The sequence below is a fragment of the Branchiostoma lanceolatum genome, chromosome 4 (genome assembly GCF_035083965.1).
Source record: "Branchiostoma lanceolatum isolate klBraLanc5 chromosome 4, klBraLanc5.hap2, whole genome shotgun sequence".
Classification (NCBI taxonomy): domain Eukaryota; kingdom Metazoa; phylum Chordata; class Leptocardii; order Amphioxiformes; family Branchiostomatidae; genus Branchiostoma; species Branchiostoma lanceolatum.
Window position 1 is genome coordinate 15,501,960 of NC_089725.1, and position 20,766 is coordinate 15,522,725.

General features: G+C 38.8%; 1 protein-coding gene and 1 pseudogene across 1 annotated transcript; both read left to right on the plus strand.

Moving 5' to 3' along the window:
* Window positions 1–74: 74 nt before the first annotated feature.
* Window positions 75–6,609, plus strand: LOC136434202 (serine/threonine-protein phosphatase PP1-beta catalytic subunit-like; annotated as a pseudogene).
* Window positions 6,610–9,379: 2,770 nt separating this feature from the next.
* On the plus strand, window positions 9,380–20,658 carry LOC136432849 (serine/threonine-protein phosphatase PP1-beta catalytic subunit). The gene is made up of 9 exons (XM_066424423.1): window positions 9,380–9,512; window positions 9,837–9,968; window positions 10,697–10,927; window positions 12,949–13,053; window positions 15,062–15,133; window positions 15,538–15,689; window positions 15,891–16,025; window positions 17,061–17,499; window positions 18,230–20,658. Exons 1-8 carry the CDS (start codon window positions 9,452–9,454, stop codon window positions 17,166–17,168), a joined length of 996 nt encoding a protein of 331 aa, XP_066280520.1. The 5' UTR covers window positions 9,380–9,451; the 3' UTR covers window positions 17,169–17,499; window positions 18,230–20,658.
* Window positions 20,659–20,766: the final 108 nt, after the last annotated feature.

Here is a 20,766-nt window from a genome sequence, read left to right on the forward strand (position 1 = left end):
GTACTGTTTGGCATCTTCTGCAATTTTTTCAACAGCTGCTTGGTGTCGTTTTTGCTCCATGCGGAAGAACTCCCCCCCCCCCCCCCGATATGATCATCAGCTGAGACCAACATGGCGGACGCAGAACCAAATGTGGATAATTTGATACCCCGACTTCTGGAATGTATTGGAGTCATTTTAACCACCATTGTATAATTTAGTCTTCAGCAATATTTGTCTTAAGAAATGCAGATTTCAGTAGAGTCAGTCAGTCTTTGTAACGTTATGATCGTATGCCATTTGCTCATAGCTGTCATTTTTTCATTATGAAAATATGTCAACAACAGTCACTTGGTCGCAGTTTGTTTACCTTTTGTTTGTTTATTTCTGAGCTTATAGGGATGTATTAATGATATCATGATATAGGGAAACTTTAGATACTGAAAAGATAAAAACATCCTCTACACAGTTGAAACATGATGCTTTTTCATTTAACCAGTTAACCTTAGTAGTGCTCTAACGTTAGTCTTGCCACGGCTCACATTTCTAGCCAATCACAATGGGTCAGCTCTAGTCTTCTCGATAAGTGTGCTGGGCTCTAAAATGTGCAGAGGTTTGATGCCTAAGGCTTGTGCTTGGGGTCTCCGGCTTTAAATCTCCATCCAAAGGGACTCATGCAACACCTCATACCATGCCCTGGTGGGGTTCGAACCTCCATGGTATGTGATCCATATGACGAAGCAGTGAGGTTGCTTACGGCTTGCTCCAAGGGGACGTGGGTGACAAACTCAGCTAGTTAACTTATATCTTATATCTCCCTCCATGCTGTTGTCTATAGTCCGGGGATGTCGTCCTGGCAAGACGGTGCAGATGACAGAGGCGGAGGTGCGGGGGTTGTGCCTGAAGTCACGGGAGATCTTCCTGAGCCAGCCCATCCTCCTGGAGCTGGAGGCTCCGCTCAAGATCTGTGGTGAGGAGGTTCAACAGAATTTACATTGTTTTTCTTTTCTTTTTTATAAAATGAAGTAATTTCAAGTGATGAGCCATTGTATGAAAACTTCATCAAAAGTCTAGTGTAAGGGCACACCTTTACCATTGTACCTGTCCCCATACCAGGGGAAGTACGAAAAAAAAGTGTTGGAATTGTGGGTGTGAATCAATGGTTTATATCTTGCCCAAAAGACATGCAATTATTGTTTCTTGCATCAGTAGATCTACAGTTCTTGCATGTCAAAGATGAGGAAAACACAAATTGTATCGGTCTGAATATCTAATACTTTCAGCATGTCCTATGATTGCATCAGGTGCATCAAAAACAAAGATCCCCTTATAACAAAAGCATTTTGTTGTTACTCTTTAGTACATTGTATTATCGATACTTTGGTTGGTTTGGTGCTAAGAAAAATAAATAAAAAATTGGTTAACTTTGAAATATTGATAGTATTTCATTAAGGATAGGTTTGTCAGAATCTTCTTCACCCATTTCTTACTGTGTACTAAGAGTATAACACTCTTCCCAGGTGACATCCATGGCCAGTACGCCGCTCTCCTCCAACTGTTTGAGTACGGAGGTTTCCCGCCTGAGGCCAACTACCTGTTCCTCGGGGATTACGTAGACCGTGGAAAACAGTCCTTGGAAACCATCTGCTTGTTGCTAGCATACAAGATCAAGTACCCCGAGAATTTCTTCCTGTTGAGAGGAAACCATGAGTGTGGAACTATCAACCGATTAAACGGATTCTACGATGAATGTAGGTGCTAATATTTCGTATTTAACTTTCATGGGACTTTATGCCTTGTGTCTGAAATTCTAAGCTACCAGGATTATACCACCATGATATTAAGGGGATTGAGGGTCAATGATTTTGCTGCTTCATACATAGGTGTTGATGGTGGCCCGGGTATGTACCCTTATGGTAAGTGCTCCCTGTACAGGATTTGTTCCAGCTGTACCCTTGGCATGTGCTTGAGGTTTGAAGTGTCCCCTCCTCACCTCTGGAATCTGTTGAGGACCACTCTCCACAAACAGCAATGTTGCATTGATACACTCAGAAACAGAGGGTAATACTATAGGGTTGTCAACATGTTCCAAACTGGCTGCTCTATGTACCCCAGGGACTTGTTTTATGGTAAACTTTAGGATTGGGCCATGTTAATTTAGTTACATAGATATGGATGACATCCTCCGGGGACCCCAAAACTGATGCGAGCGTGCGAATAAAAAAAAGTTTGGCAAAAAAAATTATGAAATCTACGTGGTCAGGAAGGATAAACAAAACTAAACACACAGATTATGGAATTTTTGTTCTTTCATGTCTTCTTAACTTTGGCATTCTACGACATTAGTATCCGTTTTCCGAAATACCTTTTTGCAATTTACAGCATATATTATCTAATTTTGCAGCTGCTTTGTACGATTTGTACTATTAGGTATATGGCCAAAAACCTTTTATTTCATTTTGAAAATAAACGAAAATTGATGCGCGTGCAGATGTTATCCATGTAATCAACATGGCCTTAAAAGGAAAAGAAAATATTTAAGAATCATTGATAGCATTCTGCACTTGTTTGACTACCTATCTTTATGTCTTGGAATATGATTCTATAGTCTTTATGATGGCCTTGGTTAATATTACTAGTTAAAATTGAATTCCAGATCACCCTGAGGGAAATGGACAAAGCTGTGAGACATAAACTTCATTATAAGCAATACAAATCATGTACATATAACCTGAAAGTTAATATGTTGTCATTTAGCCTGTAGAAACATACAAACGTCCACTGCCTGTGTCTATCCTCTAAACCTCTATAACAGGTAAACGGCAATTCAACATCAAGTTGTGGAAGACGTTCACACACTGTTTCAACTGCCTCCCCATTGCTGCCATTGTGAACAAAAAGATCTTCTGCTGTCATGGAGATTTTGTTATTTCCAATAACATTGTCACAGTTTTGCAAAAGGTCAATTCTTGTAAACAGATGAATATTAAAGTCTGATGCTCCTGTTTGCACAAGTCTCACACACTATGTACAGATGTGGGTGGGACTATATATATATATAGGACAACTTGGGACCAGCAATGCCTGGAATCTAACCCATGTGTGACAGAGCCAGGGTTGGAGCAGCGCCTCCTTGCTCCAGGGTTATGAACATTTCTAGCATGCTCCTGAGGCATGCAGGTCAGACAATTTGCTTAATACATGTTAGTGGACTCTCTTAGAGGCTAATAGTATATACATTGGGCATTAATTTTGATACCTAATACTTTTTATTTTGTGACATTTTTCTCTGGTTTTTAGGTAGGCCTGTGTACATGGTGTAAGTGAGATAGACCCGCTTTTGGCATTGTAGTCTCACAAGTCAAGGGACACCAGCTAGAGAGACTATGATAGATGAGGAAAGTAAGCATTCTGTAAGCGTGCAATTAATCATATTCAGCCTCTGAGGTCACAAACATACGTGTACATGGGAGCCCTGCTCACATACCGGTACTTGCCTATCGAGTACACTGACTACACAAAATGTGCTTGTTTTATCCATAAGTCACTGCTGGTGTGGGAGGTTGTCAGCTGAAGGAGCAGCAGTAGGGGGTTGGCCCCATTACCTGTGCAGCACAGAAACCTGATGGATGGGAGAATGTTTCTGGTTGTTGAAGTGTAAGATTAAGACAGCCAAGCGCACCTGGGTATGCAGAAAAATCAATACTCAGTAAGATACACTGTACAGCCATAGAGCTGGTACTGTTACGTCTGCTTCTGAGATTGTCTTGCAGCTTTAGCATGTTAACAGAGACACTTGTATACATCAACATAGATATCAAGGAAGAATCAGAGCAATGAGCTTTAAATGGTCATAGATTCTACAATGTGTTGAAGCTCAAACCATTTATCTATACTTAGAATAAGTTAGATGATGGGTCAGTCTTGTATCTTGACACTTCATAAAGAATTTCGCTGATCAACCAAACAAATTGCAGCAGGCACATCCAGTAGCTGCTACACATTGCTAATTGGTACAATGTGATGGGAGTGGTTACTGATAATGGGTGGGCATGGTTAGAAGATTTCCAGCTGTGCATCGTAAATAATGCATTGATAATGCAGATTTTCACAGGGGATATATCTGTTCAGTCAACTTCAGTGTCCTAGATGCTCATTCAGAAATTGGATATTTGAGGAAATTCCAGTTTTCCAGAATACTTTGACAGTGCCGAATTTGAAATGTTCTAGCACCTATACCATCTAGCTGGTGTATTTCCATATCAGATGACACTTGATTCTGACTGAAGTTAAAAACCGCAGATTACTTTGATATGAGACCTGTACCAGTGAACTTCCACAATGTAACCTACTTACTATAGATTACTTGTGCCTCGGTTAGAGATTCAAGGTGCATGATACTGCATGTAATACTATGTAAAAAAAAAACAATAATAAAATCATAAACATTCACAGTTGGCAAACATTATCCCTGAAAATCATACACCATAATGTACACAATTACAAAAGTTGCACATATAGACATTAGTCATATCTAAGCACTGCTAAGGACATAATAATGAAGCTAGGCCTGCCACGCCCACTCCCGCCCCACTCCCACCCACACTACCAAAATGCAAAGGAGGTGCATGCAGGAGGAAGCTGAAACACCCAGCCTAAAACAGACATTCAAACCTAATATTCATATAGTTTGCACCCTATGAAAGTAGATACTTGTGTGAGGTCCTAATTTGTAAATTTCATTGTCTCTTGATTTAGATGTCAGATGACAAGACACATTGAAACAATCCAAATACATCAAGTTCTTGTAATGTTGAATAATCTTCTAATGTACTTATGACAAAAACATAATAAGACTTGATGTCTTACAACTCCCTGTTACAGGTATAGGTGTATTAAGGAATATATCAGGTTTATAAAGTGTTATCAAACATTTTTCTCAATGCAAAAACTATTGTGATATTGTTTACATCTAGTCTTACTGTTGATAGTAAAGAAGTCATTATGTAAATACTGTGAGGATGTAACCACTTCTGTTGTTCCACAGGACTGTACCCAGACCTGCAATCGTTGGATCAGATCCGCCGCATCACGAGACCAACAGGTGTGCTAGACACAGGTCAGCAATGTGTTTAGCACATATCAAAGATACAATAAGTGAAAACAATAATAAGATCATAATATAAATGAGCAACTGATTGGTCAGCAGTAATGGCTCCTGCTGATTGGGCAGCAGTAATGGCTCCTGCTGATTGGGCAGCAGTAATGGCTCCTGCTGATTGGGCAGCAGTAATGGCTCCTGCTGATTGGCCAGTAGTAATGGCTCGTGCTGATTGGCCAGTAGTAATGGCTTGCAATCCCAATGGTGCGAAACCATGCAAAACGCACAAAGAACGCACAATTCTGGTAATCAGGCGCCAAGGCCGCGTTACCGTCATTGCGCACTAATACCAGGAAGTCTTCGCAGACGACTAAAACTCTGAAACCGTAAAACGCTACGAAGATCGGGCTTTTCAGGAAATATAAAAGATTACACACTGCTATAGCGATAGCCGAAAAATCTGGAGCCAAAACTACAGAGAAAACCTAGGACTTGCGTCTTGTTTTAGGGACTCTTCAAGAGCCATCCGGTCACTTGAAATTCTGAACCAGAACATTCTCTTAAGTATCCTCCTGATGTATACCATTGTTCTGCTTTGTCTGTGATCTGAATCTGTCATCAGAAGAGTAAACTAGATCAGTAGACACACCTATGACGTTACTGGACTGTACCCTTGAATCTTGAACCAATCCTCTGCAGGTCTCCTGTGTGACCTGTTGTGGTCAGACCCAGACAAGGATGTGCAGGGCTGGGGAGAGAACGACCGTGGAGCCTCCTTCACATTGGTGCAGACGTAGTCAGTAAATTCCTCAACAGACATGACTTTGACCTCATCTGCAGATCTAAGCACATCAGGTGTGTATCTATTGGACATTTGTGATACAATCTAATCAAGGTCGACACATGTTTATGCTTGTTAATTCCTTACCGTTTACAAAACTGAAGTTGTAGTGTGCACTTACATAGAAACAGCAGAAAATTTAAGGCAGCTAGCTATTTGGTTTTCCCTAACGATACCTCCTGCTCTCTCTCAACTGGGATATTAAGTTGAGTGGAACATTGTGCAGTTTCAGGAATACAATTTCAAGCTCTGCATTTGCAAATCCTTTCCTGCAGGTTGTAGAGGATGGTTATGCTGGTGACGCTGTTCTCGGCACCAAACTACAGTGGGGAGACAGAGTTTGGCCATGCTGGAGGCATGATGAGTGTGGATGAGACCCTCATGTGCTCTTTCCAGGTAAGCTCTGAAAAATTGATAGTAACAGTTGCTTAACTAGTGGTGCTAGATATGAGCACTCAGTGACAGTGATTGCTTACCTGAAGTTTCTGTTGTTGCTTGAAATTTCTGTTGTAATGCTTGAAATCACTGAGGTGCTCAGCTACAATCCTTCTTTTTTCAGATCCTGAAGCCATCAGAAAAGAAGGCGAAGTACCAGTATGGTGGCCTGAATTCTGGCCGACCTGTCACACCTCCAAGATACGGGTTACCAGGAGGGCAAGAAGTAAACACACCAATAGATGAGAGATAGTACATGACTGACTGGTCTGACATTTGAATTCCTGAAATCCCTCCTGATGCATTTGGACCAACAGGTCAAACAGTGGACCAGATTGCTTGCATAGCTGTTAAATATTGTAGATAAGTCCTATAAACATGGGACCAATCAAGCCAAGAACATGCTTGGCATCTTCAATGCTTACTTAACGTTAAGTATTCTTTTGCTTGTCAAAGTAATTTATGTCATCAAGTTTCTTACTTGTTTTGACTGTAAGGCCACAGCAAGTAATTTTTATGGATGACATCAGCACGCTCATGAATTTTCACCTGATTTTGAAATAAAAAACAAGAAATTTCATTGCCCTCCGACGGTGATCAACATGCCAAAAATGGGCAAATATGTCGTAAACGTTGACAGTCTAAGGTGTTTCATTACATATGAATACCCAGTGTAGTTCCTGCCCATGATGGTATGACAAGCTGTTTTCTGCGTTTGTTCTAGTTAATTGAACTGTATACACATCTTCAAGAACAGTTTATTGTTGACAGTCTAAGGTGTTTCGTTGCATATGAATACCCAGTGTGGTTCCTGCCCATGATGGTATAATAACAAGCTGTTTTCTGCATTTGTTCTAGCAAGGCCATTATATAAATAATGGGGGGAGGGGGAGTTTCTAGTTAATTGAGCTGTATACACAAGGCGTTTCATCGCATATGAATACCAGTGTAGTTGCTTCAGATGATGGTACAACAAGCTCTTTTCTGCATTTGTTGTAGTTAGTCTATTGAGATGTAACGTTATACACATATACAAGGACATGTTTACTGTTGAATCAAGGAGGTTTTATATTATATATGAAACCTCATTGGTTGAATACAGGAATAAAAGATCTGTTGGTCATGATATCATATTTCGTCGCCTCAATTCTTATTTAACAAGATTTATGATATCAAAATTTTAAAATATCTGAATCTTGTTTTTTTTGGCCCGCCTTGTTTTTTTTTTGCCCTATCTCATTAATTTTGGAGTCTGCGGAGGATGTCATCCATAAAATTTACTTGCTATGGCCTAATTTCAAAATATGCAAGGTAACTGAAAAGTAAATCCTTCTTTGCAGAAATTAGTTACAATTATACTTGGTCTTAATGATGTGAGCTTAACTGCTTGTATTTGCTGCTGTCAGCTATGTATTAAAACGAGTCTTTCAATGCCTTCCACCATACAGGCAAGAAGTTGAAAGAAGTGACATGACCTATATGAACCTCTATAGCTAAGATTACGTGTAATGGCTAATCCATATTGTGTGTTTTCAAATTTGTTTTGCTTTCAGCTAATGCTGTGGTACTTAGGTCAGCAAGTTTCCTTGCTGTTTCTGTACCAGTGTATATTTGTGCAGGGAGGGGTTACATCCCTCCCAAAAGACGGGTGCAACTGCATCCGAGAAGATTTTATGTTCTAGCCAATTTATTGCCTGATCTCTAGCTCTGTGAAAGGCATCAGAAGTTACTGATAAGGTATATAGCCCTTTTAGTTTTCATGTTTTTTGGTAGGGTGTGATTGACAGCCGCACAAAAAATGTTTAAAATCAAGATAAATCTATTGTTATGTGTTGGTATAATATGAATCTGCATATAATGCAGCAGTTATTGTACTATCAAGATGTTTGTATTCTTATTCTATCTGCATGATGTATAAAGGAAAGAAGAAAATCTTTATTCTTATATATTTATTTTTCAATGAGAAGTGTAGCTTCATACAGGTCTGCTAACGTTACAAGAAATAAAGCAAATATTGAAGCTAAGACTGCCTGAGACATTTTTTTTGACTGAGATTATTTCGTAGACTAATGATTTGATTTAATGAATGATGAATCCCATTTTGACATGTTATTTAACAAAATTTGTCATGACAGCGATAAAGGCACTATCATGGGAAAGCAGGTAAGGTTCAGTGGTCCTATAAACCTATATTGGAGTTATTTCTAACAGGAAAAAATAACTCAATGAAAAGGAGAAAAACCCTTTTTTATGAGAAATATTTTTTTAAAAATAGATAACAATTGTAATTTCCATCTTAGCATACCCCATATGCATTATTAAATTATTTTAAGATTCAAAGACTTGAGACTCCTTTTCCGCTAAGCTTATAATCACTATTGAAATTATATCTTATAGTTAATCGAAAACATAATAATTTTACCATTTATGATCATAAGCATGATTAAAAAGGATTCACCTGTAACATTACCTTGTCCCCAAGAGCAGATAGGTACAACTTACAACCCATGTTATGTAAGATTTATTAGGCAGAATTATTTATCTTTCAACCTTAATGTCCAGCAATTACTCAACTTTGGATTGTCTCATAAACGTAAAGACTTTTAAAAAGTTATGTTGTAGTTTTGTAAGTTATAGTTAACGTTACAGAGAACATTGATGTTAAATGGATTTGATTTTTAATTCAGCCACAAATGAGCACCATCGGATGGAAGGGAATGTCTAAATGCCTTAGAAGTTACTACTAGAAACATAAGGACTCTTAATTGATAATAGATTAATGCAAGTCATATGTTCAGCCCAAGAAATTGTTGGACACTCAAATAATTGCCATGCCATAGGAAGGCAGTTGGATTATCCTGGGTAGGAAATGTCTTATTTCCCTTGCTCAAAGGCTCGGTAATACTTATGGATATCAAATAGATTACAGGATGAACAGTAGATAATGACAATTTACCCGATTACAAATGGCATTATCGAGTTGAAGCTCCAGTTTCTGGAGAATGTTGTAGTATTTTGGTTAAAAAATGTAAGTTGACCACCCCCATATCATACATAGTTCCGTCCAGAGGCTGGCCTGGTGACGTCAGCGACCAATGGGTAAAATGGCGGACACGGAATTGAATGTAGATAACCTGATATCCCGACTTTTGGAAGGTAATTTCGCCCCTTTTTACCTTTACTGGTCCACATATATTGAACTGTTGTGTTTCTAAAAGTTTGGTGATTTGATTTAGCGTAAAGTTCAAGTCCCTTATTGCACTGTCACGACTTTCTGGAGTTGGTAATCGGATGGTTCGAGTGCCGTTGTGTCGGGCGGCTCAAGTTGCTGTTGGCCAAACAAAAATTGCAGGCCCGTTGGGCGTAGCTGTACAACGGTCCCAATCATCGATTATTCGGAACATGGGATACCTTTGAGACTGTTTTTCGGTTCTCGATTGTTCGGTAGTTGTTTGATTAACCTAATTCTTCTCCTTGTAGTCCGGGGATGTCGTCCTGGCAAGACAGTGCAGATGACAGAGGCGGAGGTGCGGGGGTTGTGCCTGAAGTCACGGGAGATCTTCCTGAGCCAGCCCATCCTCCTGGAGCTGGAGGCTCCGCTCAAGATCTGTGGTGAGGAGGGTCCGCTAGACAGTCCCTGGAATGGACACTACCTTTCCATCCTGGACAATACAAATAAACTCGTCATAATACTTATAGATTTATTGTGGTGTTACATTTTCAAACTCCACAGAAAAAAAGAAGAAACTCCAAGCAGTCAATAATAACTGTTACCGTAATAGTTTTTTCACTGATTTAAAAGATTTGTTTTGGGGTAGAATTAGGTGCTATTGTATAAAATTAAGTATAACAAGTTTGAATGGAATGATTTTATCAAACTGTGGAATTGTTGAAGACAGTGCAGTGGACAGAGTGAGTGACTATTGGTTATTTGGTGTAAACTCCTCTCCAATTATCAAATCCCCTACAGACCAATTTAACGCTGCTCACCTGAGTAACCATGCTGAGAAATTCTTTAACACTGTTGTTATCTCTTGTTAGTAACACAGTTCAAGCACAATATTTATGAGCCATATAAACTGTCCGATGTGACCTTTTTTAGCAAACCATTGCAAAATATGTGTATTTGTCATCGTTACAGGATGAAATAGGCCATTACCAGTTGAGCCCAGTCTTTCTAACAATCTCTTCTGCTATCTGATGAGAATAAAGGATAGGCTTGTTGAATGTTTTGTTACCAGGATCTAATGGATAACCCCTAGCTGTCATAGCAACAAATACATAACATGTTATCAGGGACCAATTTCTCATTCTGTGCCTCAAATTGCCATCTGTCCCAGGTGACATCCATGGCCAGTACACCGATCTCCTCCGACTGTTTGAGTACGGAGGTTTCCCGCCTGAAGCCAACTACCTGTTCCTCGGGGATTACGTAGACCGTGGAAAACAGTCCTTGGAAACCATCTGCTTGTTGCTAGCATACAAGATCAAGTACCCCGAGAATTTCTTCCTGTTGAGAGGAAACCACGAGTGCGCCAGCATCAATCGAATATATGGATTCTATGATGAATGTGAGTATGATATTCCATCTGTTTCCTGTAAGATTGTGGTAGATTGCCTCTAGCAACTTCATTACAATTTTAGGTAGTAAGAGTAATGTTTCAATGTGTGTCCACTGTACAAGATTGCCTCATGATCATAATTTTATTATTTCTTTATGCTTGACTAGGTAAGCTTGAAATTGTGCACTGTTATGGTAGCAGTTAGGTTAATTTGAGTTAATGACGGTTGATTTGAGATAATGAAGGCAACCAGTTGTTTTGAAGTTATTGATTTTTCTTGTGGGTGAAGTTTGCGGCTGCATGGCTTAGAGTCATTAAAATGTGTTGTTGAGTACCTTCGTTTGGTCAATGATCCTTACTTGAAGTCATGTGAAAAGTTCAGCCTTTGATGTCATGCAAAAATAGTTAAAGCAAAAAGTCCCCTATTTCACAATGAATAGATACAGAAAAGCCCCAAAGTCATCATTACTTACCTAAAACATATTTGAACTTAGTCTGGTTTGTAAATACAACAAAATGGACAAAATAAATCAGTGAATCTTGGCCTTGACACTTGGTTGATCAAACTGCAGTTTGTCGGTGCAAGTACTCTTCAGATTTCACAACAGATTTCACAAACATACAGTAACAAGTGTATGCGACTTACACAAAATGGCTTGAACTAGATTTCAATTTAAGTCTGCCATTTTAGTGGAGAAGTAAAGGATTTGGCCCTACTCCCACATTTGTAGTGTTTGGTCGCCAGGATGGATCTGTATCTTGTGACTTCTTAATCTCACTTCTGTTACCCTTTCATCCCGTGGGAATGATGCCAGCATTATAATTTATCTTTTTCCATAGTGGTCCTTGTATTCTATCTATTGTAATGATCTACAGGCAGCTCTTATTAGTCTGTAGACTACAGTGCAGTTTCTATAATTCAATATTGTATAGCAGGCTCATTGTATTCATGTATCCTTTGTGGAATTATTTGGAACCTTTGTATATAATTGTCGGAGGGCTGCCAGGGAACCTTTTGTGTTTGAATGTTTAACTTAAAAGACAAACAGAAGCAAGTATGTTGTTACATTTTGTTTGAATCTTGATTTATGGTGCCCTAAGGATGAGGTTAGGGAAGGTCAAGGGCCATGTGCTGTCTGTTAATTATTTTTCTTAGTCTACTGTGGCTGTTCCCAAAAATAGCCCAAGGAGGATTCTAATTTCCTGCATTCTCATTACCATGTTTGACAGTCACTAATGTCATTTGGCTGCTCGTAGCCTGCTGCATATCTGTACCTTGTTTGTCAAGACCTTTGTATTTTCATGTGACTACTATGGAATACAATTTTCTTGTGATAAGACTTCTTCACCCAACATAGTGAACATGCTGGTTTGAACAGCATATGGATTGTACTTTATGCTTGGTCTTGTTAAGATGTTTTAACCAACGATTATCCTTTCATGATGTAACTGATTGGTTTGACTTATATTTGCAAAAAAGGTTGTTCTTAAAAAAGTTAGATACTCTTTTGACTAAGGTACATTTTCTGAATCAAGTCTGATTTATTAGAAGTCATGATGCTGACAGATATTCCGTCAGTTACAACAAAGTGGATAGCCTGAAGTAGTACAACTATATTTATCTTTTAGAAGCTGCAAGTGCTAAAAATGGTTGTCTGACATGCTCAGATGAACAAACTTCACAGGATCAAGAGGCCAAACCACATTGGTCTGGACTCTGGACAAAAGAACACTTAACCTGGTACAAGCTGGGCGTGACCAGCTCCAGTTTAAACTTTCTAGTCACAGGGTTAAAGCAGCACTCTGGGGCTGGCTGTAAACTAATACAGTACATACCAGATTAACATGTTTATGTAGGGACATTCTTGACCTGTTATATGTTGAGTTTGCCATGACCTGCCTTGGAGTCAGCTCAAAATACTCCTGTAACATAAAATGATTCAAAAGACCTGTCTTTTCATTAACATGCTGTAATGATTTCACTAAATAAAGGACAGATTATTTGATTTGTGCTACTTATCTTCCACTAGGTAAACGGCGATTCAACATCAAGTTGTGGAAGACGTTTACAGACTGTTTCAACTGCCTCCCCATTGCTGCCATTGTGGACGAGAAGATCTTCTGCTGTCATGGAGGTTAGTGTCCTGGACTGATTCAGGTTCTTTTTTCACATCCAAGAAGTAATTTTTATTTCAAGACAGACTAGAGACAGCCTCTGAGATAGATGTAGCAATCTAAAATCAACAACTGTATCCCAAGGAATAGAAGTGTGTGTTGTGATTGCTGTGTATAGAAGAATGCTTGCAGAATGGCTCCTTGAGGGCACAAGTAGTCAAATTAGAAATCCATGAACCGAAAGGTATAACAGGACAATGTCTTCCCAAAGATTCTGGATGACCAAAAGTTTTGTATTCATAAGTGTTTTGGTACTATGTTACAGCAAAACTAGAAGAAGTACAAAGTACCAGAAAGAGAAAGGTTATCACTAGTTATACACACACAGAAAGGAATAAATCACTGTTGATGAATATTTTGTAATACCAGATCAGTTCAGTTCTAACAGGAAAACAATATTTGGTCAGCACATTTCATAACACATCACTCGATGAATCTAGCTAGGCAAACAGTTGCCTCTTATTTCAAGAAAGCCATATCCTGTTATGATGTTATCCAACCTCAAAATAATGCTTAGGTGGTACATGAGGCCTTTCTTGTAAAGAAGAAATTCCTGGAACGAAGTAAACACATTGGGTGCTACCCACACATGACATTTCTAGGGTATGGTTGTGTATTTAGCATGGCTCATAGTCAACAAGGGGTTGTTGGTTTGTATGGAATGTTAATCACTGTTCTGGGATTCCCATTTGTTAGGGGAAGGATTGATGATTAACTAAGCACTAAATAGAGGAAGATAAGAAAATGCAAATGTGCTTGTGATTTTGCCAGGCTGTTTTCAGATAAAAATAAACTCAAAGAAAAACAACAAAGTTGGAATTTAATCAGCCCGTTTGTGAAAGTTTTAAACACCAGGTGCATATGTGATTAAAGGTTGTGTTTCAGAAGAGGGTAGCTGTTGGTCACCATTCCTGAACCGGAATCATGGCTCAGATTTAACATTTCACAATGTTTATTAACTTGAAATAGCCTACTTCCTGGTCTATTTTGGGTAAACATTACAGTATAGTGCCAGTGGGTTGAAGACATAGCAATTGATTGATAAAACAAACATGATTAGAATTTTCTGTCTCTCTCCCTCTGCCAAATTGAATTTTCCATTGATTATAATATAAAACCCCTTGGTATCTTAAGGCTTATGTGAACTTCAGAAGATCAATCCAGGTTAAAGTGGTGGAGATGACAGATCCAGTGCAAATAAGAAAAAAACACCTCAACAGCTTAATCATTTGGTCAATATTTATTGTTTCACAAGGGCGTTTTAATTGGAAGTTTTATTCAAAAGAAGTTGTATGAACAGATGATGGAACCAACGAACCAACACTCCCAGTTTTGTTTGTACTACTTTGACATTTACAGTGTTTGGAGGAAAGGGATTTTGAACGTAATAATGTAGGTTCTGAGAAATGGATCTATTAAGGTAACCATGGTATTACAGATGAGAAGATGTAACTTGTCATATAAATCGTAATGAGCAGTTAGTCAAAATGCCAAATAGGCCATTTTGATTACAAAAGATGACATTGCTATCACCAGCATACTAGTATGCATTATGCATCAGTAAGTGCTTAATTACTATTCTTAGAAGACTTGACTTCGTCATGAATCTAAAGGTTGATTAACAAATTGACTTATAGATCGAACAAACTTTCTGTAGTGAAAATCAATATTTAAAGTTTAGTATGTAATATTTACACCATTCACCCGGACGGGAGACCTGGCGCATCCCCCTCTTGTATCAGCCAACGAAAGGATATGTCACCTCGTAAGGGGCGGTATAACCCCGATGATGTGTAAGCACGTCGACTGATGATGATGATGATGTAATCTTCTGTATTTTATGTGGCATTATTGATGTAATGTTGTTTTGTTCGATTTGGACTTGGAGTTGGTTTATTGGTGCATTTTGATATCTGTATGAGTCTTGAAAATGGTACATGTACAGTAGATCAAATCCTTGCATTTCAGGGCTGTCCCCAGACCTTCAATCCATGGAGCAGATCCGCCGCATCATGAGGCCGACCGATGTACCAGACACAGGTCTGTACTACATCTAGATATCCAGACTTGTACAGTTTTGTTAGCAAAATCTTGGCAGCTGTCACCTTGAGGGAGACTGTCATGTTTTTCCCATTCCAAAGTAGAACTGATGTTACAGTGACTGAAACACAGTCAAGAACAGTCAAGAACATATACATGTAGCGACTTATCCTCCCTGTTAATGTTATGTTAATTTTGGTACTGGACATTCTGTTTTTCATTCGATGTGAAATTGATATGTCTTTTAAATGGTATACATTTTGATGTTCTTTCAAGATAATGACAGCATCAGATACATCAGAAAGTTGATAATTGCAGCTTTTTTTTCTGCTTCTTGATTAATTTTTGATAGGATAGAAAAAATATTAGTAAGTGAAGATTTGCTGTGATCTTATCCCTGTCAGGTCTCCTGTGTGACCTGTTGTGGTCAGACCCAGACAAGGATGTGCAGGGCTGGGGAGAGAACGACCGTGGAGTCTCCTTCACATTTGGTGCAGATGTAGTCAGTAAATTCCTCAACAGACATGACTTTGACCTCATCTGCAGAGCACATCAGGTAGGCCTTGAAAAAACTGTACCATCAAGGACCAGTTATATATTGAAGAGCATTTTTAAGAGCATTGTCCAAAAAGTAAACTTAAACTTTCAGGACATTGCAGAACAGTCCTTTTGATTTTGCACCATGTTTGCCTCCACTCTTACTTAGGTACTGTACTCATAATTGTCCATATCTTTATAACTGTTTTGTTGTTTCTAGGTTGTAGAGGATGGTTATGAGTTCTTTGCCAAACGTCAGCTGGTGACGCTGTTCTCAGCACCAAACTACTGTGGGGAGTTTGACAATGCTGGAGGCATGATGAGTGTGGATGAGACCCTCATGTGCTCTTTCCAGGTAAGGATGTCTCAACATGCTGCTGGCATCTTTTAAACCTTACAGAAAATTGACACAAAACAGTCAACAGCAGGTGTGTTCCCTTCTGAAATCTGAAGGCAGTTGAGAGGTACTATTTTCCACATTCTCATACTTTTGACATTAACTTATTATCTCCATGAAAAATGGAGATATTGTTTTGGGTGTGTCTGTTTGTCTGTTTGTGTTTCCGCACGACTCCAGTCAGCATAACTCAAGAGCCTCTTGATGGATTACAATGATATTTGGTATGTGGGCGGGTGTTGTGAAGCCAAAGTTCAAGGTCGATTTTGGGCCCCCTGGTATGTGACCTTGGTACTGCAGCGGAACTTCAATTTTTGTATCTTTTGACCTGGACGTGCTGTGGTCTTGATTTTTTGGGTGGCAGATAGCTTGTGATGTAACAAAGCTTCCTCTGGAACTGCAGGGGCGTTTTTGTGAAAATCTTCTAAGGAGAATAACTGAACAAAGGAACGAAGGATTTCCATGATATTTAGTATACAGATAGTTTAGATAGAGATATACACAATGAAGTGCAAATTATGCTAATTGTGACTTAATTTGCATAGTTAATGAGGAAAATCTATATTTGCACTGTTTCCCATTATCAGACTCAAATACATGTAGCATATCTAGTTTATGGAACGTAGAGCATCAACAGATACCAATTATGCAAATAAATTCCTAATTTGCATACCAAATGTGTAAGTCATTTGCATGAATAGAATTGTTCATGGAGATACAATGTATGAGGTCGTGGAACTCTTGTTTAAAAGGTAGCCTGATCACCAGTCTGCTTGGGTAGTTCAAGTCATTGAAGGTGACTTGACAGTAATTGATATCCTTTAGAAGGGTCAGGGGTCAGGACAGACTGCAAGGAACTGCCCCTCCCTGTTGTGGTTGAGTCCATGTGTAGTATTGAATCTCATGCGAGCCACTATAGAGGAGCTTATAACTATGTAGTATGGTGAAGTAAGTCAGCTTGCATCATTGTTTACGGTGAAATTTTGCTTTCAGATCCTGAAGCCATCAGAAAAGAAGGCGAAGTACCAGTATGGTGGCCTGAATTCTGGCCGACCTGTCACACCTCCAAGAACCGGCTTGCCTGGCAAGGGCAAGAAGTAAATATCAAGTGGAGAGAAAATATCTACTCTCATTAGTGCACTTGTGTACCTGTGGACCCTTAACACTCATTTGGATTTAAGTCATATTATATGTTTTTATGGAGGGGACTTTGTCATTGTACAGCACTTTGGACTATGACATTTGTATAAAGATAAGGCAAGGCCTTTGCCTTAACATATCATCCAAATCATCAGAACAGCTTGTAGCATGCCCAGGTAAACAATTTAACTGGGACCTGGGAAGCACCGTCAGTGTGTTAACGCATAGCAAAGTACAATTGATTATGTTTATGAGGCATTTGTTTCTTTCCAATCTTAATAGCTTGACTAGAGTCAATTCCATGTCACCGAGAGGGTTTTCAGATGATATTGTTAATAAGTTTGAACAATTTTAGAGAAAAGACTATTTCAGTCAAAATAATTCCAGACGGTTCAAACAATTAGAAATGAAAGTTTGAACATGTTTGAACTCATCTATATATTTTGGAAATATTATGAAAGTATTTGCACAAATATCTCTTTATTTAGAACAGTTTTCAAACATCTGTGTGATTGTTCTACTGTTGGAACATGTTCCAACATTTTGCATCATTCTCAAAATGGTAGATGTGGGTTATTGCCCCCATAAAAGTAGGTGCTAATTAGGCTCTATTGTCTGCCTCTGTATATTTTTAGATTTCACGTCTAGACACTGGCAACTCTTTTGTCTTTAGGTGTCTATGCATGGCACCTAGGCCTAATCCCCTATACTTTGAAGGGATGTGTGAATTGCCCTGTTCCCAGCCCACTGACCCAGTTATATCATATTTGTAGAATGTTGGAACATGTTTAGACAAATAATCAATCTATGTTGCAACAGTTTAGAAACTAATACAAATAATGTGTTCAATGTTGGAAATTCGTTAAACCTGTTGGAACACAGCAGAAAATATTTAGAACACCAAATAAATGTTGGAAATTGTTCTTAACAGTTACTTATCTCACATAGATTGTTACAAAGGTTTTGTAAATGTTAGAACAAAAGGCAACAAACACCCTCTCGGTAATGTGGAATTGACTAAGAGGATGTGTTACATTTGATGGTATTTGACTGAAAGAATGGTGGAAGTGTTGGTAGAGTCAAAAGGCAGAAATGAGAGCAGAGAAAATTGGAAGTGGCTGGTACTTATTGTCAAGTGGACAAGAGCAATATGATCCAATCAAGGGAGAGTATATATTCTTCTCTGGTGCAAAGATTTTCTTTTCACGTCAGCAACACTGAAAGTTCTAAAGATGATTAGAGGAGTTGCCCTTGTCTTGGCAGTCGTTAAATTCCAATCACAACAAGAGCCATACATGTATTGTGAACAAGACATGATTTGTGTCAGAGAAGTTACCTATCTGTTTCAGCTTGCCCTTGATTCTTTTTGACCTTGAAGTGGTAATGCACAAAGATATCAAGGACGTCTGCAAATGCCTTGCATGAAAGGACACAAGAAACATTCATAAAGGTAGAATGCCTTGTAACTTGTGTTCTACTTTGATGATAGCATTGGAATAGGAGACATGGCCACAGAAGGCCATGATAAAAAAATTGTATAGAGTAGTGATATTAGAAAGTATAGGGATGTAGTTCAAAATATTGATATCTATATAGCGAGTAAGGATACTGATGCAAAGCATGAGAGACAGATTTTATGAGGATAATTAGAAGATAGAAGTATGTAACTTAAAGTATAAGGAAACTTGTCTTTCATCTTCACACATCATGGGTTCCTTACCAGTGAAAGAGGTCTGTTCTAAATTGTATTCCATGCGTTACTTCTCAACCTTGGCAAGTTAACAACGTAGATGCAGTTCAAGCATTCTATTGATATATTTTGTGTTTATTAGAAGCTTCCATGCATTGTAGGCATAGATTTTGCTTTTGCATATACTGTATTGTAAACTATTAGGTTGTATTGTAGCCTGACAAATCACGCTCCTAGCGGCTGGCCGGTCCTGTTACCGCCAGCCCCCTAGGTTACCGGTCCTGTTACCGCCAGCCCCCTAGGTTACCGGTCCTGTTACCGCCAGCCCCCTAGGTTACTGACCCGCAACCCTCTTGGGATGGGGGTCAGTAACCTTCGGCCGAGAGCTGGTGTAAACACAGGCTAGGTTGTATTGTATGTCTTTTCCATAACTGTGCCTCATAAGATAGCAAGGCTTACCAGAAATGATAGCAAAAATAATGTGAAAAAAAATGAAAAAAAGGAGCAGAGACAAGGCAGCTACTTGTGTAGCAAGCTTGTGTTGTTATTTCTTACTACAGTGTAGCCTGTGTGGATCTTTTCAATAGTTGTGTATTCTTTACTGTAGATACTTGTATCTGTTCACATTTATGGGCAACAATGTAGATTTTAATCCTGGAATGCAAACCATTGACACTGTTATGCCACCTGCTGTACCACTGAGCTTAGTGCTGTCGATCTGAAGTAAAACACATTTGGCACTAGGGAGAGGAGAAAATGTATGTTTTGGTAGAAATATATAATTATGTATTTGATGGCATCAGACATGTTTGTCATATTTATGTCCAAAGTGGTCACCACATGTCAGAGTGAGTGAAATTTTTGTCTTGTTCAATGCTTTATTCTAGTGCAACAGAAGTAGTCACTCTGGTCACAAAGAAAGCCTTACAAATGAACAAGTATGTGTGCTGATACATTTAAAAAGTTCACTTTACTTTTGTGCTTAAAAACTACATGTGTATGTACGTATAAGTGTATGCTTTTGCATGGTGCTTTTAAGGCAGAAGGCTTGTAGATGCTTCATTGCCTGAAGATTGTTAACTTGCATGTGCCATAATCTAAACCTGTGAAAATAACGATAAGCAATGTTCATTCTTCTGTCTGGACTGCAAAAGTGATGGAAGGTTAAGTTAAGAAAGTAGATGGGTTGAGAAGTATGTAGATTGTGTGTTTTTGTGTGAAACACTCCAAGTATACAGTTGAGCTTAGTGTGTTATCTTGAGATGACACCAGTTTTGATTTTAAGGGTAGCTTGCTAGGATAATTATGTTTCCCTACATTTATTATGGGAGTGTGGGCATTGGTTGTAATTTGTATATTACATATGATTTTCACATTAACTGATTTTATTGGAGACTGGTAAAAGTTAATATGACCTCATTTCTGTGTGACTAAAGGATTTTTCACGACTTAAAAACTCTACTCTCCTGTTTCAGTGTTACATCAGTAGAATGGTAACCACAGGATTGAACTGATGTGGCCTTTGGGTTTCCCCAGCCCCTGTTGAAACCTAGCTATAGTTGAATTGTTACATTTGTGTCTGTGACTGCAGCATGTAACTTTGTGGAAGGGATGTCCATGGAAAGTGTACATACTGTGTTCCATGCAATGTGTACAGGTTTTACATCTCTCTAGTGTTGAACCTTTGTGAAGACTGGACATTGAAAATAAAAACAATCAAATGTAGTGCACATGCACAGGAATAAAGGAACTGGAAAGCAATTTGTGTGTTGTAATGGAAATCACAGCAAAACAACCACACAGGGTTTGTAAAAAATCATGGAAAGAAGAAAGCTTTGTTCACAAGGATGTTCACATATACAAGCCTTA